Raw genomic sequence first — 25928 nt, forward strand, 5'->3', positions numbered from 1 at the left:
GTCTCCAGGCAGAGGAGGGCTGCTCAACTCATTCTGAGCTCCCCCACAACTGCTCACAGCCCACTGGCTGGCAGTACTCAAAGCTGGAGCAGGGTTTGCTCCCACCCCCGCAGGCAGCTCCAAAGATGAAAGGAGCCTACAGGAACAGGCTGGACAAAAACACAGACAAGTGCAGAGACTTAAAATCCCATTCATAAAAATACAGCAACTGTACAGTGTACAACATCATTTTTACAGTGTTTATAGCAGAAGCCAGGGCAAAGGTACCTGGGGTCCAGGCAGGGGCCTTATTTGCAGATACCCATGCAAAGCAAAGGGCAAGCAGTGGCTGCTGCATGGCATACCACAGCAGAAACGGGCTTCCTGAACCAGGAGAGGACACCAAGGTGTCACTGAAGCACTGCAAGCTCATCTCCCCCCATCATCCTCTGGCTTCAGTGGCATAAATCCCCCAAACCCACTTGGTCTACGGATGCCCAGCCCTCCCTCATAGAGCAGAGTCTGGTGCCTGTGATTACATTAAAGCAGAGCTGCCTATGCCATTCCAGCCAGCAGACCGCAGGAGATCTCCCAGCAGGCCAAAAGCAAGGCTGAGGAGAGAGCTGCTCTATGGCTGTGCCCACACCACCAGGGAGGAGCACCCTCAGGCTCCCATTGCCCTCCCAGCAGCCTGCCCTGCCCAGACCCCCGGGCCTGAACAAGCCATGAACACAGAGCTGCCACAGGCCTGAGCCCATCGGTGCCAGGAGACTGGCACAAGCACAGCTGCCCCAGCACCCCAGCCCCACAGCCCCAGAAACGCATCCCAGCTCTCCTGCTGCTGGTCCAGAAGGCAGCTGTGAAGGCAGGCTGGAGGAGGCTGGCCTGCTCAGGCAGGATCAGTCCATGCTTGTGGTTTTCCTTGCCTTTCCCTGACACGGAGTAGCACGTCCCATGGCATAGAAGAGCTGTCATCCACTCAGGAGGGGAGCGGCGGGGCACAGAAGCAGAGGGTACATCGGGGAGGCACTGTGTGCATCTACTGTGGATGCTCCTCCAAACGCTCCAAAGCCACATCTCACATCTCTGCAGGACAAGCAATGGGGGGAAGAAGTGGTGAGACCTCAGCTGGGGAGGCTGCACAGTACACTGGACATCCCCACCACTACATCCAGCATCACCTGCAGCAGGGTTAGAGCAGAGATCTGCTCTCAGGGCCATGTCTCCCTTCCTGGTTTACTGACTCCAACTATGACTCAGAACCAGCAGAAGCAACACTTCCCCACCAGACAACTCATTTTGGACACTCAGAAGGGAAGGAAAGTAACAGGTACTGAGAACTGTGACCTATGTAGCCTGCTGGGGAGGAGAGGAATAAAAATAATCACATTCTAACTCGGGAACCCTTTTAGAGAGGAGTTGTGGACCCCATGCCTCAGTTTCCCCAGCTAGAAAGCTCCTGGGGACTCTCCTCACGATACTGTAGCGCTGCCTGGGTAAACCTGCCTAAGAGGTCCCGCATGGTATCACATCCTCCCCAGGGATACCTGCAACCCAGCCCTTTGTCAGGAAGAGGGAATCTGCAGAGTGATACCACAACCTGCTTGTGCTCCCAGAGTACTGGGATTCCCCTGTCACTGCACATAACACGCGAAGTGGTTTCTGCTCTGCAGAAGTCCCACTATGATAGACTTGCCTACTGCCAACATGTCCCAAGTGGCATTTGCTAGGTGGTACTTATCAAGTCTGAATCTTCGCATTCCTCACTCCACACAGGATATTTCCACAGGGCCATACCACTAGTACAAATACTCTCCCCCCTCCTGCTCACCCACTCTGTTGCCTGTTGCAAAGAAAAGCCTTTGAGCAGGTATGACGTAGGTAAAGAACCACAAGTGTCTTGAGATCTTCCTGAAAATGCCAATAGCCCTACACGATGCTATGTTTAGCCACTTTTCTCCAAGTCTGTCTTTCATCCTGCTATGCTGGATGCACCTACCTGGGGGTACTTCCTAGAACAAGGGAACACCAGAATACAGCCAGACCAACTGCAGGAAATAGGCACTCTGAGACAAGAGGGGATAAGTCATGCCCCAGCTCCACACCAGTGGAAGAGCGCAGCCAGCTCTGGAGAAACCACACTGATGTGTTAGAGGCATTCCCATGTCTGTGCCCAAAGTGTGGTGACCAGGGCTGCATACGTACCCTCTAACACTTTGTCGAGATCCGCAATGAACTCCTCCAGCTCCTGTGTGTCTCCAAGTTTAGCTAGTGGACAGAAACAGACACCATCAGTCCTCTTTCTTTCTTCCCCTCCTCTAGTCTAAGAGAAGATCTCTGCCCCCTGGTTTTGACTACAATTACTCAAGCTGTCTGCTCTTTTCACAACAGTCATGCAAATTTGCAGACTGCCTGGGAGTATGTGGGCAAGGGTTTATGCAATGGCTGCATAGACACTTGTGGGGGGGCAGATGTTCCACACCCACAATATTGCCCAAAGACAGCGCAGAAAGGAAAACCCCAGGACTAGCTCTTACCTGCAGATACAATCTTTCCACCCTCCAGCGCTAGCTGCCTCCACACAAAGCCTCACAGCCCACCAACCCAGTCCTCTCTGCTCCCAGTTCCAGACTTGGGCTCTTGGGCTACGATAGTGCCAACAGGCATCACCATGCAGATCAGCATCCTATACAGCAGCCAGTGGCAATATAGGCTTGTAATCAGAGAAAACAGAAAGGCAGGGACACATCCTCCCATGCACATGATATGATGTAAGTCAGTATGGACTCAGCTGAGGCCAGGGAATTGGATTAGCATGTAGTGGGAGGAAGACAAGTTCCCTGTGTTTTCTTATCCCTGTAAGATCCTGTGCTTCCCAGGTCAAAGCTTCATGCTAAGACCCTCCTAAAGAGACCCCTTGTCAGCCTAGCCTTGACTGGGAACATACCAATTCAACTTCATATCTCTCTCGGGATCCAGCCAGGGCCTCAAGCCTCATTCCCACCTCCAGATCCTGCAGTGCACCACTGGCACAGCTGCACACACACACACCTCACAGAGCAGGTGGGTGTCCACTGCTGCTGAGCCAGGAAGGGGTGACCTCAGCTGCCCGACATGGGAATTTCTTCACCGTTTTAAAGACTTCTCCCAAACATGCACAAGGAAACGCTGGCAAACAGCCTTTCAGACAGATCTTTTAGCCTTACCTTTAGAGGGGTAAGCACTGGCATGTGTGTTAAGATCCTCCTCACTGGAGTTTAGACTGCTTGCTGGGGATGTACTGGTACCTGCAGATGCAAAGCATCAGTCAATGTTCAAGGCCACAGGCACCTTGTAAACAAGCTGCAGGACCAGGGACCGATCTCGTCGATGGAACAGGACCCCGGTCTACCCCGACTCTTGCCCAGCCCACCTGCTCTTCCCTGGCTACAAGGAATGCTTGTAGGTTGCCTGGGCATGGCCATGGGCATTCCTCAGGGTTACTACAGAGCGCTGCTTCCTTTTGATATTCCCTGTTATCTCAAGTTACCAGCAGTCCTACAGAAGCCAACCCAGCAGAAACAGAACCAGATGTTGGCAGGCCCTGGACCAAGATCCCATGGTAATCACAGCCCTCCCAACATTACTCATCCAGCCCTTAGGGGATGAGTCAGGTAGGCAGCCCAGAGCTAAGTCAGCAGGGAGCTTTAGCAATTTACCATGGAAGAACCCCATAGCTCTTAAAGCAACTCCATCCTGATGGATGCCATCCTCCCACACCTCTCCTTATTCCCCAGCTCCAGACTCACTCTCCAGCTCATCAATGCCGCTATCATATACACTGTGGCCTGCTTTCCTCTTCAGCTCCTCCAGATGCTGCTCGGACTGACAGGCAGGGCCTCTGTCAAAGTCCTCCATCGCCTCATTGAACTCCCGCAACAGGTCACTGAAGTCGTCAGACATTGCTGCGGGCAAGAAATCAGCAGTGAAGTGCTTGGGACATGCACCAGGCGAACAGCCTCCGCCAAGTCCCTTCAGGAGCTGCACTGCTGAGCACCTCTGTGCAGTCAGGGCACCGGCTTTTACTGATCCTGGACCCAGCCGCACCCCATGCCTTCAGGTGAGATGACAGCAGGGCTGAGGTGGGCCCTGGGCTATTTTGAGCTGCAGCAAAAGCGCGCTGAAAGCCCACGAGGGACCTGCTGAGAGCTGGCCCCAGGGACGTGCCAGGGACCACCTCAGGGGGCTGCGCTCAGGGCGGCTCCGGGGAGGTCTCAGACACCTGCTGGGCGCTGGGAGGACGAGGGCTTGGGACCCCCCCCCCCCCCGGGACGGGTCTCCCTCCCCGGGGCCGCCCTCACTCACCGCGTCTCGGGGTGCCGGGGCCGGCGCTGCTCGGGCGGGGCGGGCGTTGGGCCCGCGGCCGTTTTGTGCCGGCGGCACCGCCCCGAGGCCGCCCCGCGCCAACCGGAGCCAGCGGCCGGGGCTCGGGGCCCGGCCCCCAGGGAAGGCCCGGGGCCGCCTCCAGGCCAGCCGGGGCCGCCCCGCGGCGTGGTTCTCCCGGGGCTGAAGGCAGCCCGTGTCCGTGAGGTTCTCGGCTTCCTCCCGTCCTCACGCCCTCGGTGTGTGAGGAGCTGCTTTGCGGCGAATGTATATATTCGTGTGTTTTAGCCTGTTGCACGTCTGTGTGCTCAGCATAGGCACAGCTGCGTAACACAGATTTGTAGTCTACAGCCATTTCTGCCTTTGTGCCCTCTCTTGAGGTCTGGCCTTTTTGCTACAGAGCTTCTGATCCATGAGTGAGCTCCCCAGCAGGATTTCCCCAGCTCGTCCTCACAGCAGAGCCATCCTCTGCGACCCGAGGAGGTTGCAGGAAGCCCCCACCACACTCCGTAGGTACAGGTTGAATTTAAACCTTGCCAGTTCCTATTCCTTGGTAGCAATGGAATTCACCAGGTCACCATTTCTTGCTTAAGCACTAGCTGCCTGTACTAATCAAATAGCCCAGCTCTTCACAGCAAAAAGAGACGGAGTTTTTAACCTCCAGTTGGCTGATATCTGCAAGTTGTCACAAAGCTGCTGATGGTGCACTTGAGTTTTGCCCTGGCCTGAAAAACTGACCTGCAACAAGGGTGAACAGCTGAGCCCAGGGGATGGTGATCAGCGGCATGAAGTCTGGTTAGATGCAAGTAACTAGCGGTGGAACATGACACAGAGGGAGACTACAGTCTGTAGATTAAAACAAAGGGTGTTTCTGTGTTTTCTAGCTGCGATGGCTTGGAGCTTTCTTTAGCTCTTACTCCTGTACAGAACCATCAGCTAATGCTGACACCTTTGTGGCTCCAGGTGGAAGTCTATGCAGGCAAGCTCCTGTTCTTCAGTTTTACTTGTAAGTTTTCACGTTGAGAGGTCTGTGTCTGGACAACACTCCCACAAGTGATAGGTGCAGCAAACACCACTGTTCTGCCTGGAGCTGAATAATTTCAGCACCTACAATTGGCAAATAGAAGAGGTCCTCAACCATCAAACTGTCTGACTGCTTGATGAAGAGACAAGGACAAATACTGGAACATCATCCAGAGAAGATTACCTAGCAATTGTGGACTGTGCTGGGAAGCCTCCTATGTTTTTGCACCTTTCCCATTAAATGTATACTGCAGGGCAGAGGAAGGCATTCACTGCCCCTTGCTGCTGGTTTGTGGATATGGATACTCTAGGAGTAGAGTCTAGTTTATTGTTGCAGATGGACAGTATCTTTAGTATTAATTTAATTTTTTTTAATTGTTTTGGATAGCCATACCAATAAATCGATGATATCAGCAGCATTTGTCAGTGTCTCTAATTCTTTTCAGTGCAGGGTGGTGCACAACATTTCAACCCAATTCACAGCAATTCACATACAGAAAGGAGTATGTATACAAGTGCTGTACTGCCCTCAAGTGGAGGTTTTAGCAACATCCCAATGTTCATCCTCTACTAAGCAGTTTTCAGTCTTGTGATGTGGTGGAAGGTCCTTGCAATCACAGTCATTTTTACATTTTCTGAATTAAAAAACTTCAGCTTTGAAAGGTGGATTTCTCTGAGTTGACTGCAAAAGACACCACGGTTACAGTGTTTGGAAAAGCAAACTTGAAAAGCAATTTTCTTGCAAAGCAAAGCAAACAGCATTTCAGAGTACCTGTCACCTTCAGGTTATCGTAAGCTTGAACAGTAACTCAATGTTCTCTGTAGTGGCTTTTTTGAAAAGGGCTCTGCAATGCCCTGCACTTCTTCCCATGGCCCAAGGGGATCAGCACATGAAATACAACAGTGAGCTTGTGTGTGCACATTTAAATTAAATTTGAGGGCAGCCAGCTTGTCTGCCAGGAAGCCTTTATAGGGCTGACTTAATCCTCTTCTAGGCTGTCTACTGTAAGGCACAGTGGTGACCACAAACCTTTTGGTCACCTTTAAATCCCTGTGTGGCTTCCAAGGGGGCTATGCACATAGGTTGCTTGACAATACAGTCTAGTGTAGACCTGTTGGTCAAAGCATCTGCAATCTGCACACCTCTCCTTCCTCACATTTGGTGTGGCTCTGCAGAGTGTGTTTCCCAAAAGTGCATGGGATGTTTTGGTTTTTTGCTTGCATCTTCAAGAGGATATGTCAGAGTGCACGTTATCCACTATAATTGCTCAGTGCTTGGTTCTTAGAGAGAGGCATATGGAAAACTCAGTGAAATTAAAGCTCAGAGGAATCAAAGTAGGGAAGCCAATGGTGCTGATAGCATTAATCTATGCCACAACCATTCTCTGAGTGACTTGCTAAAGTGAGGAGGAACATGGAAATATTCGCTCCAGTTGTGTTTTTCTTTCTTGATACTGAAAAATTTGATCAAAAACATGATGGCAACAGATGTCTGAATTTCTCACCGTTAACTTCAGTGCTAGATCAGGTGCCCCTGGTATTAGTGACAAGCCAAAACCATACCTAGAAGCAGTGTGATCATGTTGTGCTCTGGCCACGACAGGACATAAAGCACGTTGCTGTTTTGTACTGTGCTTGAGATCCTAATGTCAGCCTTGATGCTTCTGGCTTCCTCCTTTGCAAGCACATAAACAGCTGCAGCTGCTGAAATGTTTAGGCAGCAAAGTTCTTGTAATGTTCTCACAATGAACAAAGATGAGGGATGCGGAAGGTTTGTGCCATCTCTGTCCATTTTCTATGCCTCAGTCTTGCCAGCACCACATACAGGCAGTGGACTCATTGTCTCCAGCACTGCTAGCAGTGGTGTGCCATTCTGCTTGTCTGTGTCCCTCCCCATTGTGCATTATGAGTTTCCAGACGTTGCATCACCACTACTGCTACTGCACACTTGTGCCCTTCCTTTACCTCTTCCATAACCACCTCCATTAGAATATGCTATATACTATTCAGTCCCCAAGGAATCCCATATATGACACTTTTAGGAAGGTCCTTCCCAGGATATCTCATCAACCCGCTGCACTTACCAAGACTTATCCATCCATTCCCCATACGTCCAGGACTCAGACACTTCATATTCCCACATGATGACAAAAAAGATGATTCGCAGTCCAAGTTTCAGCTTGGCATCATGGTTTGAATGTGCTTTTATCCAATTAAAGTTATAGAGATCATCTGCTTTCTCTTGGATTCAAAATTGTTGGTGAATGTTTGTAATGACTCCTCCCAAGCTGAGGATTTTTCCCCTTCTTAATGCTCCCTTTCAAAAGGGACACAGAAAAGGTGTCCTGGTGTTGTATATTCCCCCTTCCTTGATCTGCCAACAGCAACAGTTACTAGGACACCTTATCCTTGGCAGTCCTTTGCACCACACGGGAACAGTGAGACCAATGCTGGCAGTTGACTGAGGAGCAGAGTCTCACTGACATGCCAGAGTCTTTTAGGAAGAAACTTGGAAGGTCCCCCAGAGGGTCTGCTCTTGCAGCAGGAATAATCCTGCACACTGTCTGCACAGAGCAGCTGCTCTTCATCCTTCGATGTGGTCTTGGTTACACAGCTGATGCCTGAGTGTGCTTAGTGACCCCAGAAGCATTCAGCAGACTCATGGTGTCCTGGGTTTATCTGTTTTTTGCAGATTCAACAGCACTGTTAATCTTTGAAGTTTATCAGTTTTGCGGAGGCTTTCACCAGCTATCTCTCAGCACACTCTTCTCTCTTCAGCTTGCTGTTCTCCAGGTACTATGTCTCCACCCATACTGACTGTACTCGTGCAGAGAAGGGGCCTTTTCAAAACAAGAGTTCAACCCTGAGCAGTGCACCATCCACTGGACAGATGCAACTGAGGCTACAGTGTAATATCTCTCCCTGACTGATGGCAAAGAAGGCTCATGCATTCATTAACAACCCTCTCGATGCTACAAAGGGTGGCCAAAGCCGTAACACCGCAATGGCAAGCGTAGGGCACATGAGCTGAGCTGTGGACTCCCTGCTCACAAAACGGGCAAGGCATCAGCATTGCTGGAGCACACTGGTCTGCACCAAGGTGTCAAGCATTTCTTCCTGCCTCAGTGTGGCAACTGGCAAACCAGCGCAGCTCGCCTCAGGCTGGTCCCTGGCTGCTGTTCCTCCTTGAGGAACATGCCTGCAGAAAAGCAAGTCCTGACACATGGGGCCATGGCTGGGCCCTGATCTCGTTGATGGCGGCTGTTCTGTGCTCTCACCCTCAACTGCCTTAGCTCGGTTTGGTATGGGCTCATTTTATTCCAAGGGGCTCCTCTGGGCTGCAGGAGCTGGTTCCCTGGGCTAGAATGACCATGTTTTATGGGGCTACTGCTGTCACCTAAGCAACATTCAGAATTAGACTGGAAAACTGAGGACTCACACTGTCAAAACACAATGCTTGGGGAAAGAGGGGTAGGATGCTCCATATCTCCTGTAGGAACTGCTGTCAGTTCCCTTTCGAAGGGAGACACTGATCAAAGGCCTGAGCTCAGCCTTGCCTGGTCTCTCTATCATTAGCTTTGCCTTGGAGCCAGGGCTCCCCTGGGGTGCACCAAAAGGTATTCAGAGGCTGCCCCTGGGGTGCGTCAAGTAAGGGCCACATGATGGAGCCAATTCTGTGGGACCACAATGGAAAGCTGCTGTGATGGGCTATTTTTCCACCAAGCAACGAAGGACCAAGTCCAGCATGCCTTCTTCACCTCTTTCCTCTTCTTCCATGAACAAATCACAGGCTCCATGGGAACTCAGGGAGGGACTGGCTCCTCTGGGAGGACGTTTCCTATAACCAGAGCAAAACAGCAGCCCCCCAAGGTCAGTGCCATGAGGAAAGGGCTGCTCCTGGGAGGGAGGGAGGCAGCTACAGGGCCATGGAGCCCTCAGCAACCTGAAAAGTGCAGGAGCACTGGGGCTAAGCTCCCTGCTTTTACCAGTTTGGCCCTGGTTCCACTATGGGGCCTTCCCAGTCTGACCAGCACCAAGACGACAATGACACTGACCCTGTGTGTCACCCCTTCCCTAGCTTGTCACCCCCACAATTGTTCCCATGTAGAAAAGCATTGGTGGTGCAACCATTTTTTGGATGTGACCACATCCCAGATGATGGTCAGGCTTTTTTCCCAGCTGTCCAAATGGAGCAGGACTCCTGGGAATCCCACTCAGGAGGCCACAAAGCCTCACCCAAACCCTGACCTAACACCAGCTAGAGCAAAGCACAAACCCTCTCAGCTCCCAGTGCACATCACTGCTGGGAGGACTCATACCTCCCGTGCACCATGGCATTGCCCTGAGGGTGCCTCCGTCCAAACAGGACAGCAGCATAACTTAACTGTGGCAATAAAACTGTCCCTAGTCTGACAGGCTGGGCAATAGCAGAAGACTTTCCCTGGCTCCCAAAGTCAGCTGAACACAAAACTTTATAGATACAGAACAAACCAAACCAGACATTTCTCAGACAAAGATCATGAAAAAAACCACCAGAATCTCTACAACCCATTAGATGGTCTTCTTCCTGAATATTAACTCAAGGAAAAAAGAAGTTCATAATCTTCTGAGTATTTTGTTCCCTCTTACTTTCTACACTAGCTATATATTTTGTGGTCAATACTGTGTTTTATGTCTATAAAATAAGCAGTTGGGAACCTGAATTCAAAAGGAAGGAAGGAAGGAAGGCAGTGACAGGATAACACATGGCAAATGGGATATCAAAACACAAATTGCATGAAGTTTAACTGCATTTTTCTGTCCTTACTGCCCTGCTAGCAGTCCCCATCCACTTGTGTCTCAGGCTGTGTTGGCCCGGTCTGTGCAGCAGGTCTCAGCCCAGGCCACTGCTGCTCTCCAAGCCCTGTCCCTGTGAGCAGCTGGCCGGCAGCCAGGCCCCCAGCAGAGCCCAGCTGCACCCATCCCAGCAGGTGACCGGAGGTCCCATCCACTGAGCACGGCACGGAGCTGTTGGAGACCTCTGCCAGCTGCTCCTCAGCCTCCTGCAGTTTGCTGTCCCGGTGCGCTGGTGGTTATTCAGAGGGGGAGAGGCTGTCCTCCCCAGGCAGTCCCACTGCCAGCCAGTGTGTTGGTAACCCTCAGCTGTGAGCCGTGCACAGCTCTGGGGACAAACTCCTGTGAAGCAGTAGACCACAGAGGCAGTGCTGTGCTGAAGGCACTGCACTGCTTCAGGTGTACAAGAAGGCTACAGGACATGCCAATCGCTTTTTGGCTTGCTCACAAGGCACGCTCACCTATGTACACCACTGCCTACAAAGCCATACATGCACAAGCACGCAGGTTTCTTTGCTGCCATCTAGCAATAAACCCACACCAGGAAACCCTTCCTGCTGGCAACAAGCAAACCCATCTCCTGCTGCAGGTCTGCCTACACCAGAACATTTTGGCATGCCTACTGTTAGCAAAGATGCTCCCACAAATATTTATACACTCTTCATCTCTCCACTCCTCCAAAGTGGGATAGAGAACTTATTTTCGCGATAGAAATGTTGCACAGTTTTGTCCATGGAAGGCAGTGCAGAGGGCCTGGCCCAGGCTTGCTAGATGTCAACATCCAGGTTTAGGAATGAGATACTGCTGTAAAATTCTGACGAGACAGAGTTGGTTTCCAAGGCCTGACCAGACAGTGGGGTTGGAACATGCTCCTCTGTCAAATTCTCACTTTCTATGCTCCTAAAAAAGGAAGAAAAAAAAATAGGATTTTCAAAGAAGTGCTTCTATTCCAAACTCCCCTTCCACAGGATTGCTAGCAGCGACCCCAAGCATTTGTCATCTCTTTGAACAGTCCTAAAAGGAATGCGAAGTAAGACAAGAAGCAGTAGCAGGGATGACTTGTAAGGTCTGTGGTCCAGGCAGCCATTTCACACAGGACAGTCTGTGTATATTGAAGGAGTTCCCAGATCTACAAGCAGACTGAAGGCTGGTGAGCTCCCCTACTTCAGATTGCAGGGGATTGAAATACCTCCTGTGTTACAAGTCACGATAAAGACCCAGATCATGGGCCACGAGGCCCTTTTACCCCATCTTCCTTGATCACAGGGAAGTGCATGAGCTCACGTTCTGGGCGTCTATGGGACTATCCTATCCTGCAGCCAAGAAGTAGATTTACAGACATAGCTGGCAGACACACACAGATACATGCACATGCCTATTCACACAGATGAAGGAGAGGCAAAAAATGAGCAGAAATGCAGACAACACCAAGAGTGAAGAAACTTTGGAGGAGGCTGGTGATGGAGCTGAAAATGGAGCAGTCATCAGTGTGTGATCCTAAGAGCCTGGAGAAGTGGAGGGGACTGGGAGCGCAGCAGGACTAGAGCTTTGTAGATATACATACAACAAAATGTGCAATGGAGGAATTCTGAGAGAGCGCGACACAGACGAGGGAGAAAAAAAGAATAGGGAGGTCCAAGGGACAGAGAAAAGCCATGATGTTTCAACTGGTAGACGGCATTAACACAGAAAATGAAGGATTTTGGATGGGTGGTTTATGACCAAAAGTGATGGAAGGAACAGGAAGGATGGGTAGTGAGGGGAGCGCACAAAAGGTCAGCAGGACTTGTGTTTGACTTGCCAGTAGTGCAATGAGTGTTGCTGTACAGTGCAGTGAGGTGCCCTCCAGCTGTACCTTGAGCATGACTTACAGCACAGTATTGAATTTCCTGCGCAAAAGGTAGTCAATGACATCAGGGTCGGTCTGAAACAGTCTTCTTAAGATGTCATGCTGCATTTCTGGAGAGACCTAGGAGGGATACACAAACACACCTGCTCATGGCACCTCCTCCTCTCTGAAGGCAAAAAAGCAGACAGCCAAGGCCCTGTGCTGCAGAGCCAAAAGGACGCTGGGTCAGTACTTGCTCACAGACCTGTAGAAGTAAGACCTAAGTGGAATTTCACAGAGAGGGAGATGTGATGAATGGTTGGAGGTTATTCACAGAAGATTAGGCCATAAATACACAACCAAAGAAAGCCTGGCTCAAGGAAAGGGAGGATTAGAATCATAGAATCATTAAGGCTGGAACAGACCTCCAAGATCATCTGGTCCAATCATTCCCCTACCACCAATGTCACCCACTAAGCCCACTAAACCCACCCACTAATCTAGCAGGTGGGTGGAGAGAGGATGGAGCCAAACCCTTCCCAGAGGTGCCTGGGCACAAGCCAAGGTACAGCAGGGACAATTCTGATAAAGAAATAATTCTTCCCCTGGTGGGGGATCCATCCCAAATTAATATTCACGTGTCATGAACAATGAATCACATTTACGCAAGCTGACTCAAGTTACCTACTGTTAAATGGGGCTGTGAATACATCCTTGCTACTATTAGGAAACAGTTCAGATGGGAAGAAAAGGTCTAGAAAAGCTGTCCTGAGAAAGCCTCACCTACCATGAACAGGGTCTGGTAATGTTCAATCAACCTCTGAACCACCAGTATGATGGCAGTGCTGTCTTCAAAGTTCTTGGCACCAGCATCTTTTTCTCCAGGCTTCTCTTTCTGCAGTATGTTGGGACCAAAGACTGTGGCCAAGTTTGAAACTGTCATTTTATTCCCAGGAATCTAGCAGGCAAGCACAAAGAGAAATTACAGATTATGTATGCACCAGCACAAGACCACCCTAGGACAGGAACACAAACTATTGAGTGAGGATCGAGTGCTGATCTGGGTCCAGTTTGGTCCTCCCTGAATGCAGGGCTAGCTTGAAGGGTGTGTGGTGCTGGAGTACATGTTCACCCCTTCTTTGCATCAGAGCCTCCATCTCCCTCTAATTCACTTTCACAACCTGTGCAAGAAGTTAACAGCTGATATTTCTACATTGTCTTACAATAGAGGGGGGTGGGGGGAACAGTCTCCTTCCATCATGGAGAGACTTAGAGCTCAGATTGTCCAGAGAAACCAAAATCAACCTCAATGCATGATGGTGAGTTCTTCATGAGGTTGGAGGTAGAATACTAAAGGGGTCCCTTGTGCTGCCTACAAAGTGTACAGCCAGGTCTCTCTGGGGTTACTGAAAACCAGAAAATCACTTAACTGGACTGGGAGCGACCCAGACTCACCACAGAAAATGAAATTTATTGACAATTTGTTTTTTTAAGTCTTCTTTTTCTTTCTCTTCTTCTTTAAATGTTGCCTGCCTCAGTTTCTGTAAGAACAAAACCCAGTCCCTAACTAGCTGCACAACAGAGGGCAGCCTGAACTGTCACCTTTAATTGATCTAATTAAAACATTGGCTAAAAATTGAAAAAAATCCTCAGCATTTGGCTGGCTCAACAGTATCCAACGGAGAGAGCCATCGTGAACCCAAGGTGTCAAAGGAATAACTGAGGCTTGCACGAAACTCTGCTGGGTTTTAAGCAACAAAGTTTGAACAATCCCTTCTTCATGCAGTTGATCCTTGTGGGCCAGCCTTACCTCCTGGCCATTGGGGCCCCGGGAGCTCTTGGCATGCTGGGCCACCTTGCTGAGGAACCGCAGAAGGCGGTGCAGCGTGTCACTGTGGCAGGGGGGCAGCACGAAGAGCAGCAGCTGGAGCACAACCAGCTGTGCCGGGACTTCCATGGCTAGGCAGAGAGAAACCCATTGTTAGTGCAGTTTCCAGTCTGCTATACACATATTTCCATCTGGACAGCCCTAGTTTAAATCCTCAGTAACAAGCTCTGGAGGGACCCAGGCTGGTGTCCTACCCTTTACAGTAAAGCATGTAGTTCTGGCCAGTCTTTCATCCTGTCGGTGCAGAGATGAAACTCTGGGAGAACCCATTAAAATCTATGATGTGATTGCACTTGGTATTTTACAGCCCCCAGTCAAAGACTGTCCTAGGTCAGACGGACTATAATGTGGTTATTGATGTGGAGAATCAAATACCAGAAGAGAAGGATGGAAAGGGGAAGGCAAAGAGATGGTGAACAAGACCAGGAAAGAGTGAGGATGGAAGCAGTGGAAGCAGCCCAAAGACTCAGTCACCCTAAATATGGAGGGTAGGTGGACCTGGGCAAAGAAATCCTTAACGGTGCAGACTGCTGGGCTAGGCCCCAAGCTCTACAACATCAAAACACTCTAATATAGAGAGACACACCACTGCCCCTCCTTTGTTGCCTGTGTCTTCTGAAGAGCTTATAGCCATCCATTGCAGCACTCCAGTTGTGGGAATGGTCCTACCACGTTTCAGTGATGGCAACTAAGGTATAGTTTGCCTGCTGCACAATAGCTTCCAGCTCCTCCTGTATGTTGCCCATGCTGCATGCATTACCACAGATGCACTTCAGTTGAGTCACTGTCCTAATGTGTGTACCTAAGTGGGTACTTACAGGCTGTGCTGAGGAAGGCTGCATAGAGCTCTCTGGGAATCAATGAATCTGACATGTCCCGAAGAAACTCTTTGAGCAGAGCAGCCACATCATGAACGCTTTGATGTTCATCCAAGAAAACATCCAGCCCTTGGTCAAACTCTTCCCTCAGCTTAAAGATAGAAATGAGAAGAATAAAAGCAACAGTCAGTTCTTCCTTTTTATATAAGTAATGCTGTCAAGAACTTCTCCCTGTGCAGAGCTACTGCAAGAAAGCATGCCAGAGCCCAAAAGCTTGCTACTGACCAGAGGGAGCGCCTTGGCTGGTGAAGAGAACCCAGAGGGAGCTCTGAAGTGCCACCAGGGGAAGGAGGCTCCTATGCTAAAGGCAGCTTGGAGAGATGAAGCCTGCTTTCCATGGCTGCAAAAAAGGACCCAGCAGTTTACAGATATTCTGCTCCAGCATGGCCTGTGATATTTTAGAACTCTGTATGCCAACGTCTGCTTTATTCATTCACCTCCCATACAGGTATTTGTCCTTTGGATACGATATTAACAATATGAGGATGCAGCAAGTGTCTCACTTTACCTGCTGAACTCTTTTCTTGGAGCTCCCAACTCGGAAGATGCCCACTGTCTGGAGACCTGTGGGACAGACGGGTTAGTGCTCTGCATTCTCGCAGCTCCCTGCTGCCCCAACCTGTCCTTAGAGCACCTGAACATATAAATGTCATGGAAACAGTTCTCTTGACCTGCACATGAAGCAGTGTGTCCTTCCCCATTTCTGGCAGAGGGGATAAGAAAAAAGGTTTTGGAGCCATAAGATTTGCTGGGGTTGATTGTCTGTGGATCAGGGAGGAAAAGCCACCTTTACAGTCACTCTGAGATTTAAACTGGATTTGCAGGGGAGGTTAAGGCCAGCACACCAGGAAAGGGTCACTGATACACACAGGTGACATTCACCTCTCAGTCTAACGGCTACCTCCAGCCTGGAGGACTCTTTCTGGGTGACTGTTCAGCAGTGTACCCTGCCCCAGAAATGCTGTCTCCTCCTGTATCTGGGAGCTTCCAGGCCAAACTGCCCTGGCCCAGCACTTGCAATGGGTTTTACCAACCTACTCTGGGACAGACCACCCGACTGGAGAGAAATCTGTATTTACCGTATGTTTCAATATGTTTGCAACATCTGTCCACAATCCGTGGGACCTGCCAGGTGATGGGGTTGAGGCTTAGCATCTTTTTCTTGCCCAGGCTTCTCCGTGGATGCAGCTCGTGGGGGTGTGACAACTGCAGTGCCTCCAGCAGCTTGGAACTGTTGTCACTCAGATCAGTGATGGAGTCCACGGACATTGCCCCCTGAGATGGAGGAGAGGTCATTCACAGGGTGGCAGGAACTGCCCCACAAGATCCCACTGCACCATCATTCCTGTGACCTCAGAAGTTTGTGGGAAAGGTAAGTATCACCTCCAAATGAGTGCAGAGGTCTACAAAGAGCCTATCCTGGGTTGCAACAGAATCACAGAAGCAGTTTTCATCTCACACATTTGTTTATGCACATTGCTCCTAGTGGGAGGTGTTTCTAAACACAGCCTTCCTACTGGGGCAGAGCCCATGCTGCATGCAGACACGGGGAAAGAGGAAACATCCCCAAATCTTTCATCTTTGATTGTGCAATATACTGGATTTAGTTACCTACATTTGAGCTGCTCTACACCAGGATTTACAGGGACACAGCAGGAGCTGGGATGGGTCTCTATTCCAAAGAGATGAGGCAAACCAAAATCAAGTTAATACCCACCTCTCCACACAGGAAACAGAACTAAAGCCAAGAAGCCTGTTTCTTATCTGTCATGACAGGAATTTGGCCATGTTCTTCTGCTAACTTTGGTTTTCCTCAGCTTTCTGCCTCCATAAAAGATGAGCTAGTAGAGACTGGCCCACCCCTCACAGTCCATCTCTTGGGTGGAAGTAGCCCCTGAGTGTGTGAACTGTGGCTATCTCACTTCTCTGAGGGCAGGTAGGGACACAGCATGAGTAACTCACATTCATTAAAAAAAGGCCCTGGAAAACCAGATTTATTGCTGAAGTCAGGGCTTCCCCCAACCTACAATACTATCATGATGTGTCTGCCAGAGAATTTAGTCCATTTTTGCAATCATACCCTTCTCTGACTCCAGGAAGAGCTATGGTCCAGAAAAGCTGGGGAAAGAGGCTCTTCAGGGAACATCTCACAAGGTACCAGCCAACAGCTCCTGCCCATTTGGGACCTCTTCTGCATCTGAGCCCGAAAGTTTGTCACTGTTGCTTCCACCTCCAGGCACAGCCGGCGGCTACTCTTCACAGTTTCTTGCAGCTGCTTGTATGCACGATCATTGGCAATGACTTGGAAAAGTGGGATCCCAAAAGTCTGAGGAGAATAGTCTAGGAAAAGAACATGGAAGAAATTGAAAAGTGTTGCTACCAGTGAAAAAACAAGAGGGAGCAAGTGCAGCATAGGCCAGCTGCCAAGGATACATATGAATATCTGGATAAAGTCATTAGCCGGCAGAAGAGAATAACAGATATAAAATATCAGACTGCTACTTAAAAATTGCCTTGAGTAGACTTTGTACTTGTGTGAAAAAAAAATACATAATGTTAAGTGCTCGTTCCCAGCTGACTGCACTCTACGTTTCTGTTTTCCCCCACTTTCCAGCTGATATCCTTCAAGAGACCAGAAAAGAAACCAGAACTCGAACCAGCAAGACTAGGGGTAAAATGTGCAGGTAGGCAAGTGAACGTCTTTACATATGCACGTTCATGCACACACTCATATGCACTCTTCAACATACTCTCATGTTTGTGTAATTATGATTCCACACCACACTGAAAAAACAACAAAACAACATTGGTCTGGGACAAAGCATTTTGCTGACTTTGAACACTTTCCATCTCAGCCCCATCAAAAAATCACAAATTCTGTTTGAGATGATGACCAAAACCTGGGTAAAAGGAAGGCTGCTCACCTTTCTTCTCCTTTGAAAAGCTCTCCAGTTTCTGGCGGATAGATTTACTGCCTTTAGGTCCAACTATGGGGATAAGAGAAAGCAAAGGCTGTGCTTCATTAGGCTGCTTTAGTACAGTCCCACCTTAAAGCCATTTTCCTTTCTGTACCCTCACAGGTTGAGTGCAGCCACAGGCACCTCCCTTGGGTGAGTGAATGCTGTGAAGCTGACAAAGCAGTGGCACACTTGTTAGACAAAACACATGCCACCCAGAAATCCCATCCTGATCCTAGACAGTCAAGCTCCATATTTAAATATGCTCCAAGACATACATTCAGAAGCATCAGTCATCATTTTTTATTGGAACTATGAACTGAAAACTCATGCATTAACCATACTAAATCATACCAGAACACATCATCCTGCTCTGGCTTGTGCTCTTTATTCCTTAAGAATTCTCTTCCTAGACACAGCTTATATAAATGTTTGGGTTATTTTGTAAGATTTAGAAGAAAGCCATGTTGGTATGAACAGTATTTGTATAAAGAATAGCCTAAGTTAATCATTATACAGCACCACATGTGTTGTTTCATTCAAATGACTAGTTAGCAAGAAGATGAAGAACAATCTGGAGCCAAAAAAAGTACCTAGATAAGGAAGAAAAATGTCAGCGAAACTCCACTGCTTGAATACCATCACAATAACTCCACTCCTAAAGCTTTCCAAATGTTCCCAATGGAAACAAACCAGGAGGCAGCAGATAGTAAAGAAACCATCAAGCTCCCCCTGTCCAGAAGGCATGAGCTGGCATCTCTGTGAGAGAGTAACACATAAAGCCCACTTCAAACGTGGAAGACAAGGATGACCTCTTTTCACTTAGAGATGTACCTCCTGCAGAGATTTCATCTTTCTTGTTCATCTCTTGCTTGAACCACATACTTATTCTTGCAGACTTGGACAAAATGAGATTGTAGTGCCCATCAAATGTTTCCTTTGCAGTTCGGAAGGGTAATCCTGAAAGTGGCTGTTTGCTCTAATGTCTAAGACGCTGCAGAAGATTGTTGGGACTGAATGAGGCAAAGACTGGAGGAAGGAAAAGAGCAGCCCAGAGAGTATCAAAGCTGAAGGCAGCTCCACAGGATGGTTCACAAGGAGAGGCACATCCTGTGTTCCTCGTAGTCTAGGTCCTCTCTGGAGATATGAGGATTAAAACAGATGATGAACACCTTTTCATTGAGGAAAATAATAACTGGGCAATGGCTATTTATTAAAGAAGGCAGAAATTGCAAACAGGTGATTGTTGGGGAACAGGTACAGACAGGTGGATGGACTCAAATGGAGACTGCATAGCCTAAATTCAGGCATTTCCAGATGTTATGAACCTGTCTTTAAAACGCTGAGATAGGAGAATGGTGTTGCAGGTACAATATTTTCATAGCTAACCCTCATTTGGTATCTTACATTGGCTCCCTGTCAACCAACCGAAACAAACAAACAAAAAAAAAATATAGCAGTTAGAAATCTAACAGGTACAAAGATGGCCCAAAGGAAAGAGGAATTCACCTGACAGCAGTTGCAACATGAGTGGGGTGTTCAAAGTACATACAAGGATGAGACTGAGACTTTACAGTCTCTGTGCTTATCCTGCAGGAACAGAGGAGCCCCACTGACAAAATGCAGCACACAACAGCAAAGAAGGAAAGACTGCTTTTTGTTTGTTTGTTTGTTTTCACTGAAATGTTCCATAGAGAAGCTCCTGCTGCAGGGTATCACTGAGAATGGTTCACAAGAGATAAAAAAAAAAAAAAAAAAAAAGAAACGGGAGTGAGAGGGAAGCTTCCTCTCTTTTACTCTTCTTGAAGCCATTTAATAGCAAACAAAACTTGGATGTCACCCAGAATGAGTAGGCGCGGTTACATTCTGGCACCTACTTGCCATTCAGTATGAGGTTGAGGATGGGTGTTAAAAAAGCTTCTTCCCTGGGACAGTGCCCCAGAAAGGTGGGGGGGCTCCATCCTTGGAGGGTCCCAATCCCAGCCTCCTGGCTGGTGCTGGTGCTGTAGTGGGGCTGGAGAACCCCCAGGCTCCTTTTGCAACCGCTCTGCTGGTACCGGGTGACCGTATAGCTGGTAAACTATATGTGAACTGTATTTTCTGCCCTGCTGGGATGCCAAAATACAGTGTAGTGAGTAGAGCTGGTCTGTCCACTGTTAAGTAACGAGTACAATTTGGGAAGGAGTCTACCGATTCCCATCTCATTGCGCTTGCTTGGTTAGATGTGAAGACATCAGGGGCACAGGCGGTTATGGGAACGCAGATAATGCCTGTATTTCTTTGTAGGCTAGGGTAGAGGAGCACAGTCCCTGTGGAACTTCTATATTTATCTCACCATTAATTCCAGTAGCATATCCTCTAGCCTTGCATAAGCCCCATCCCAGCGTCAGAACTTTGTGCTGAACACTAATGCACAAAGCAAAGCTTCTCCCATCCCAACGGAATTAAGATGGCCCTGCTGAAAGACCTTGCTGAATCATGTTGCATCTGTTTTGGATTAGGAGAACCAGAGGCAAACAACAGACAAGGTCATATTCTCACACTCATATAGCCACACAAACCTTCTTTAGAAGGCTCATTAGGCCTTCAAAGCTCATACCAAAACAGGAAACAAAAAATTAAATGGAACAAAACTCTTAAGTGTCACAAATGTCATTCCATAAACATTATCCCACATTATGAAGTGCAGGAGTGAAGATGAATAACAATAATGGCTCAGGTCTTGTTCCTTCCCTGGCAAAAGCCATCCTCTCCCATCCTCTACCTTTAGCCAAGCTGAGATCTCCAACAAGCAGCTTTTCCTGCAGCTGGTAGAGGGCTAGCTCTTGCAGACTGGCTCTTTCCAACTCCGAAAGGCTGTGTAGGGACACAGGCTGCATTTTAGTGCTTTGTCCTGGCAGGAGAGCTGAGAGGTCTGAGCTGAAAGGTCCTCTGAAAAACACACATGTAAAAGTAAAAGACTCAGGAGCACATTGCAGACACACCTGCTTTGGAAGAGAAGCTACGGAAAATGTCACACGGTGACTTTCCAAGTGCAAAGGACACTTGCCCCTCTTTCACCTCTCCAAAGAGCCTGCTGATCTGTAGATGCCCTGGACACACTGGCTCTCTTTGCCCTTCCAAGCAAAGGCCCTTGAAGGCATCAGGGATCTCAGTCCTGGCTCTTGAGACGCAGCAGGCTCCCTGAGGCATCTCACCGCTTAGCAGAGAGGTTCCTGGCTAGTTCTGGCTGCCTCTGTTTTCACGTGAAGCCCAACACTATCAGGCTCATGTACACAAGACAGGGCACATCCTAGCTAGCCAGAGTAGGAACCACAGTCCCGATGCTGGCAATTGGCAGTTCTTCACCATGGGAACATAGTTCCTGGCTGGTGCCAGCACCTAGACCATGCTCCACGTGAGCAAAGTCAGGATAGACGCATGTCTGGCCATCTCCTTACCAAAACCAGAACAAATAACAATTCCAAAGCTTGACAAAACCTCACGAGAGGAAAACAAAAGCAGCACTTATCCCTGCTTGGTCTAACACCTTATCTCACATGCTGCTCTTCCCCTTTCTCCGCTCACATGAGATTTGCTCAGCAGACAACAAACTCATGAAGCCAGGGGCTCTCCTTCCATCTCATCATGTCCTCACAGACCTAACCCTCAGCTGCATTTGTTTGCAGCTACGTTGGGATCAGCTCTGGATTTGTTCACAGACTTTCTTTGCCTTCCACCCCTCCCTTTCTCCCTCCCAGAACTAATACCTGACAAAAACCTCCCGGTGGCCTGAGCATTTCCCAGCTCCCCCAAGCACCTCCCCTTGCTTCGTCCCAGCCCTCCAACAGACCCCGCCAACTGCTCCATCCCAGGTGCAGCATCTGACACTTGCTCTTGTTAAACTTTATCTTGTTTTGTCTTGTTAAACTTTATCTTGTTGTCTTGTTAAACAGGTGTTGATTACCCAGACCTTTAATTTGTCGAGATCTCTCTCTGCAAGGCCTCTCTACCCTTGAGGGAGTCAAGAGCGCCTCCCAATCATTCGCAAACCTCTAAAATCTGAAAATTAGCACGCATCCCACATCCCACTAAATAAGTCTTATGGCCCCATTTTATTCATAAACTGTTCTTCTCTGCCTTCTTTCCCCATTATAAACTGTTTAATTTCTGAATTTAATTATTAACACTGAGCTCTATTTCTTCTAAATTACAAACCCATGGGGTCAAAGCCTCAATGTCTTTACTCTCAGCAGTGGATGGACTACAGCTGACAGCTCACAGCCCCATGTAGGTCACAGTTGACCGCTGAATGCCCCGTCCCCAGCCAGGCAGCGTGTCATCAGCCTCCAGGCAGTGGTTGCTGACCACTTTCCCTGCAACTTTGCCTCTCCCAGTTATTTGCAGAGAGGCTGTGGTGGGGCTTGCCCTTTCTCCCTGATCCTTCAGCACTCCTTGCAACACCTCTGCTGGTACCCATCAAACGCAAGCCACAGTCCAAAGAGCAAAAAGCAGCAGTAAAAAGGAGAAATGACCAGGGTTAGTAGCATGTACATAGAGAAGATGTAGTCAAAGTACAAGCTACAAAGGAGCTGTCCCAAGGAGGGCTTTAAAGCGATATCAAAAAATAAGTTTCTGGAAATCTAGAGTGAGCGATGAGAGTGAAAACACTCAGGAGTGCTGGCCCAGGCAGTGTGACCAGGCAGCCTGCACAGGCTCTTGTATTAGCCCCAGCACACCTCCATCCTCTGTGCCTGGGGAGGAATGTTGTCAGCCATAGTGTTTGTTTTGGCCAGGTTTCCAGTTCTTAAACAGATTTAGAAAGTTATATAAATTAAAAAAAGAAAAAAAAAAGAGTTGCCATGAACTCCCCAGAAGGGCAAACCAAAAAGGGAATTTAGCTAAAGGTGAAGATATTCTTGAAAATTTTGAAGTTTATTACAAAAACTATGTGCCTCTGTTAGGATTTGGTGACAAAAATGAGATGCAATACAGCCAAGTTTTCTGGTAACTGCTCAACACTGTTGTAAGTTAAAAACCTTCCAAACCTGCTCGCAAACCTGAGCACCAACCCAGGTGCTCACAGCTATTTAATACACTGGATCCGGGTGAATCTCCCAGAAAGAGTTGTGCAATGCTACATACATTGCAGCTAACCCTGCATACAGCCAGATTTAGCACCGACCACTCTACGGCTTTTGGAGCTTGGGGGATACATTAGCAAAGAGCCCAGAGAGTCACAACACCTGCTGGAATTTGAAGTCAAGCACAGTCCATGAAGGCATTCATGTCTTGCCTGAAAAGGGACTTTTTCATTATTACATTGTTAAACAACATCAGGATCTGCAGCTTGTTTGACTTCCCCTTAGCTGATCTGCCCCTCCATGCGAGCCTTCCCAAGACAGGCTCAACAGAGACCCATAGCTTTCAACTTCGCTTTTTATAACTTTAATAATGGAAAAAAAAAATGAAGGAAGGAGGGAAGGAGGGAAAACATTTCATTTATTGCCTGAAAGGGACTGCAAGTAAGCAGTCAGACTTAAGTGACTAACTGGTCCTACCAAGTTTTACAAACAGAGCTCCTGGGACATGAGGTCCCCTGGGGTAGGCTGGGTGGGAGAAGGAGACGGATAAAAACGGTGGCTTTGGCAAGCAAGAACATCTCCATTTGCCAGCAATAGCTCATGTGTTTCTGACATGACAGAAGCCAGGGATGGGCAGAAGTGGTGCCTGACCAGAAGTCTCCTGGCAGCACATGAGCTCTGCTACCAGCAAATGCTGCAGATGGAGAGACAGCCCCTGAGACAGTCAAATCGAAGGAAATTACCTTTCTGTAGGTGAAGCTCACAGATCCAGACAGAGCCCACATTCACAGCCCCTGCCTGAGCTGAGAGAATGGTCTGAGCAGAGTCACTGGGGATGCAGCTGCCTTGAGGAAAGGAGGAGGAAACCCAATTAGAATAGACAGCAGAAGAGAGAGAGAAAGCAGGAAGTTGTGGAAACCCTCTGCTTATCTGGTGCTAGTCTACACCCTACAAGAATAGCCATATAAAATGCCACCATCACTAGCTTTAAGATAAACTTGTTAATGGTTAATACCAAAACACCTAGCATTACTTCGTGCAACTACTTTATGTTTGTGCTCACAGGAGCAAGCTAGATTGGGAACACCAGTGACTTCTAAATCTCCCTGGTCACAGCACAGCAACTCAGTGGACCCCAGGGGTGTCCTGAGTTGTGCGATGTCCTGCAGAGCCCCCGTATGAGAGTAGGGCAGGCAGGTATCAGTGGAAGAGCCTGGGCACTGGTGCTCCCTTAAAGGAGGGAAATACACAGCTGGGGAAAAGCCAGAGTACTACAAATCCTACTTCAGAGGTGGATGCCATAAAAGGAATTGTATTAACCCTAAAACAGAAATAAAAAGCTTTTTATTGGGAATGCTAACATTGCACTTCCTCTCTGCCATGACTTTCCGTGCTTATTTTTAGGACTAGGTCTTATTTAAATAATTTCAGGGGACAAGCTCAGCTCAGCTGCCCCTTCTAGTCCCAGAGAGCTGCATTTTCTCCCCCATTTTCAGAAGTAAAGTTGCCCTCTTTCCAGCTGGAATGAAGGACTTGCATTTACCTTTTTCGTTTTCTTCTCACAGCATGACCAGTGACAGCCCGGGCTCACTTCTTTTCCTTCAAGATGATGAATTTTAAAGCAGCGTCTCCACCGTGTCCTGCACAGCCCCTTACAGAGGGTGAGGGAACCTTCCCTGCTTGCAGTGAGGATGAGAAGTGATGGGGAAGAAAGTCTAAATGCAGCCAAGGGGAGGAGAAGGGTGGTGAGAAAATGAATTTTCTGCCAAGAGAAATGAGAGCCAGAAACATCGTGTTGAGATAGAGGGCAGGGTTAGATGGGAAGGAACAGCACTTCCCACGCCTGACAGTGTTTATTCCTTGGCAGAAAGGATCGTTGCTCAATCCCCTGTCCCCATGCTTTCCCTACCCTTCTCTATCAATAACTAGGACACCCACAAAAGCAGTGGCTGTTCTGGCAGATTAAACCTGAAAGGGAAATTTGCTCCTTAGGTGCTGGTCTGTGAAGTGGCTGGGTTTCATCTTGGCTCTCCATGCTCTGAACTGGTCCATCACATTCTCTTAGAAATGACCAAGTCTCTTAGTGCAGCTTGGCACGGGCAGGCTGGGCCAGGCACACGGCTGCCCTCCGTACCCCATGAAGGATCTGAGGGGCCACCAACATCCTGTGCGAAGCTTTGGCGTTACAGAGCTCACAGGCCTGACAGAATCGGTGCACAGCTGGCGTTTTGTACAACACGTTGTGTGTGGCGGTTACAGATCTCAGGCAACCTTACCTGTCTACAACAAGCCACAGAGCATGCACGGCGAGACCTGAAATGGGAACTTTGCAAGTCAACAAGCCCACAAGCACCTTGGGGACCACAGGCCGGACATCTGCTCGCTGGTGGTCATCCTGTCCCCAGAGGGTTTGCTAGCGGCAGCTTCCATGTAGCAATTTCAACCACGGAAAGCTCTTCCGTGCTCACTGGTGAGTGAGGTGACTCCTGGCTCCTATACTCCGAAGTATTGCAGTACTGCACAACACTCTGCTAGCACATGCATGATCACACACCCAATCCTAGACCAGCTCTTATATCTCCAGAGCATCTTTCTCCAGGAATGTCTAGGTTATCCTCAGGCTCCTTATTAAACTAGACGCCTCCTGTTTATCTGGGACTTGGCTCTGCCATTGCCAGCTGCTGTGGGGGGGCTCGGCGTCTTGCAATACAGCAGGCAGGGCACCAGCTGCCACCAGCTGAACTGCTTCCCTCCTTGCAGCAGTTACTCTTTGAGGAGTCCCAGCCAGGCTTGCAGCTACCTCCAAAATGGGCATCCATTGCATGAGAACCCCCTTGGAATGCTGTTTGCCCCTTTGTGGAGTCTCGTCTTTACGAGCACTGGTGATCTGCTGCACCAAACCTGGCTGCACAAGCACTGCACCACTGGAAAACATAAAGCCCCATCAGCACCACATGCTTTTGGTGTAGATACGGAAGCAGGAAAAAGAATCCCACAGAATATAAATGCCCTCAAGTGCAGGACGTCAGCCTATACAGCACAATGCAATGCAGCGTGTAAATAACCGCACTACCTTTGTGCCAGCCCCAGGCAGAGCAGGGATCTTCAGGCTGCCTG

General features: G+C 48.8%; 2 protein-coding genes across 8 annotated transcripts; both read right to left on the reverse strand.

Moving 5' to 3' along the window:
• Positions 1 to 174: 174 nt before the first annotated feature.
• On the reverse strand, positions 175 to 9334 carry LOC310880868 (regulator of cell cycle RGCC-like). 2 transcript variants are annotated; one of them, XM_083797324.1, is made up of 5 exons: positions 7449 to 9334; positions 3768 to 3923; positions 3186 to 3266; positions 2185 to 2247; positions 175 to 1065 (listed from the first exon to the last, which is right to left on the reverse strand). In XM_083797324.1, the coding sequence occupies exons 1-5, from the start codon at positions 7495 to 7497 to the stop codon at positions 1058 to 1060; spliced, it is 357 nt and encodes a 118-aa protein (XP_083653450.1). In that variant the 5' UTR covers positions 7498 to 9334; the 3' UTR covers positions 175 to 1057. The 2 variants fall into 2 exon arrangements, with proteins under 2 accessions (XP_083653450.1, XP_083653449.1); XM_083797323.1 differs by lacking the exon at positions 7449 to 9334 and adding an exon at positions 4324 to 5515.
• Positions 9335 to 9818: 484 nt separating this feature from the next.
• ARHGAP36 (Rho GTPase activating protein 36) lies at positions 9819 to 25088 on the reverse strand. Of its 6 annotated transcripts, none has more exons than XM_083797298.1 (12): positions 24355 to 25073; positions 23555 to 23656; positions 20513 to 20679; positions 17716 to 17778; positions 16872 to 17131; positions 15871 to 16066; positions 15300 to 15355; positions 14732 to 14882; positions 13836 to 13984; positions 12813 to 12983; positions 12069 to 12166; positions 9819 to 11097 (listed from the first exon to the last, which is right to left on the reverse strand). In XM_083797298.1, the coding sequence occupies exons 3-12, from the start codon at positions 20625 to 20627 to the stop codon at positions 10965 to 10967; spliced, it is 1392 nt and encodes a 463-aa protein (XP_083653424.1). In that variant the 5' UTR covers positions 20628 to 20679; positions 23555 to 23656; positions 24355 to 25073; the 3' UTR covers positions 9819 to 10964. The 6 variants fall into 6 exon arrangements, with proteins under 6 accessions (XP_083653424.1, XP_083653425.1, XP_083653427.1 ...); XM_083797300.1 differs by having other exon boundaries at positions 10964 to 11097; positions 12053 to 12166; positions 24355 to 25083; XM_083797299.1 differs by lacking the exon at positions 17716 to 17778 and having other exon boundaries at positions 24355 to 25088.
• Between the last annotated feature and the right edge of the window lie 840 nt (positions 25089 to 25928).

This window comes from Anser anser, assembly GCF_964211835.1.
Source record: "Anser anser genome assembly, chromosome: 13".
NCBI classification, from domain to species: domain Eukaryota; kingdom Metazoa; phylum Chordata; class Aves; order Anseriformes; family Anatidae; genus Anser; species Anser anser.

Coding starts and splice junctions, on each gene's coding strand:
- LOC310880868 (XM_083797323.1), bottom strand. CDS start 4,696: ATGGCTGTAGACTACAAATCTGTGTTACGCAGCTGTGCCTATGCTGAG. Junction 3,267..3,767: donor CGGCATTGATGAGCTGGAGA/GTGAGTCTGGAG, acceptor TTGCATCTGCAG/GTACCAGTACATCCCCAGCA. Junction 2,248..3,185: donor CAGTGCTTACCCCTCTAAAG/GTAAGGCTAAAA, acceptor TCTGTCCACTAG/CTAAACTTGGAGACACACAG.
- ARHGAP36 (XM_083797298.1), bottom strand. CDS start 20,627: ATGCAGCCTGTGTCCCTACACAGCCTTTCGGAGTTGGAAAGAGCCAGT. Junction 17,132..17,715: donor CTTTTCAAAGGAGAAGAAAG/GTGAGCAGCCTT, acceptor TTCTTTTCCTAG/ACTATTCTCCTCAGACTTTT. Junction 11,098..12,068: donor AGGAAATTCAATACTGTGCT/GTAAGTCATGCT, acceptor TTCCTTTTTTAG/GAGCATAGAAAGTGAGAATT.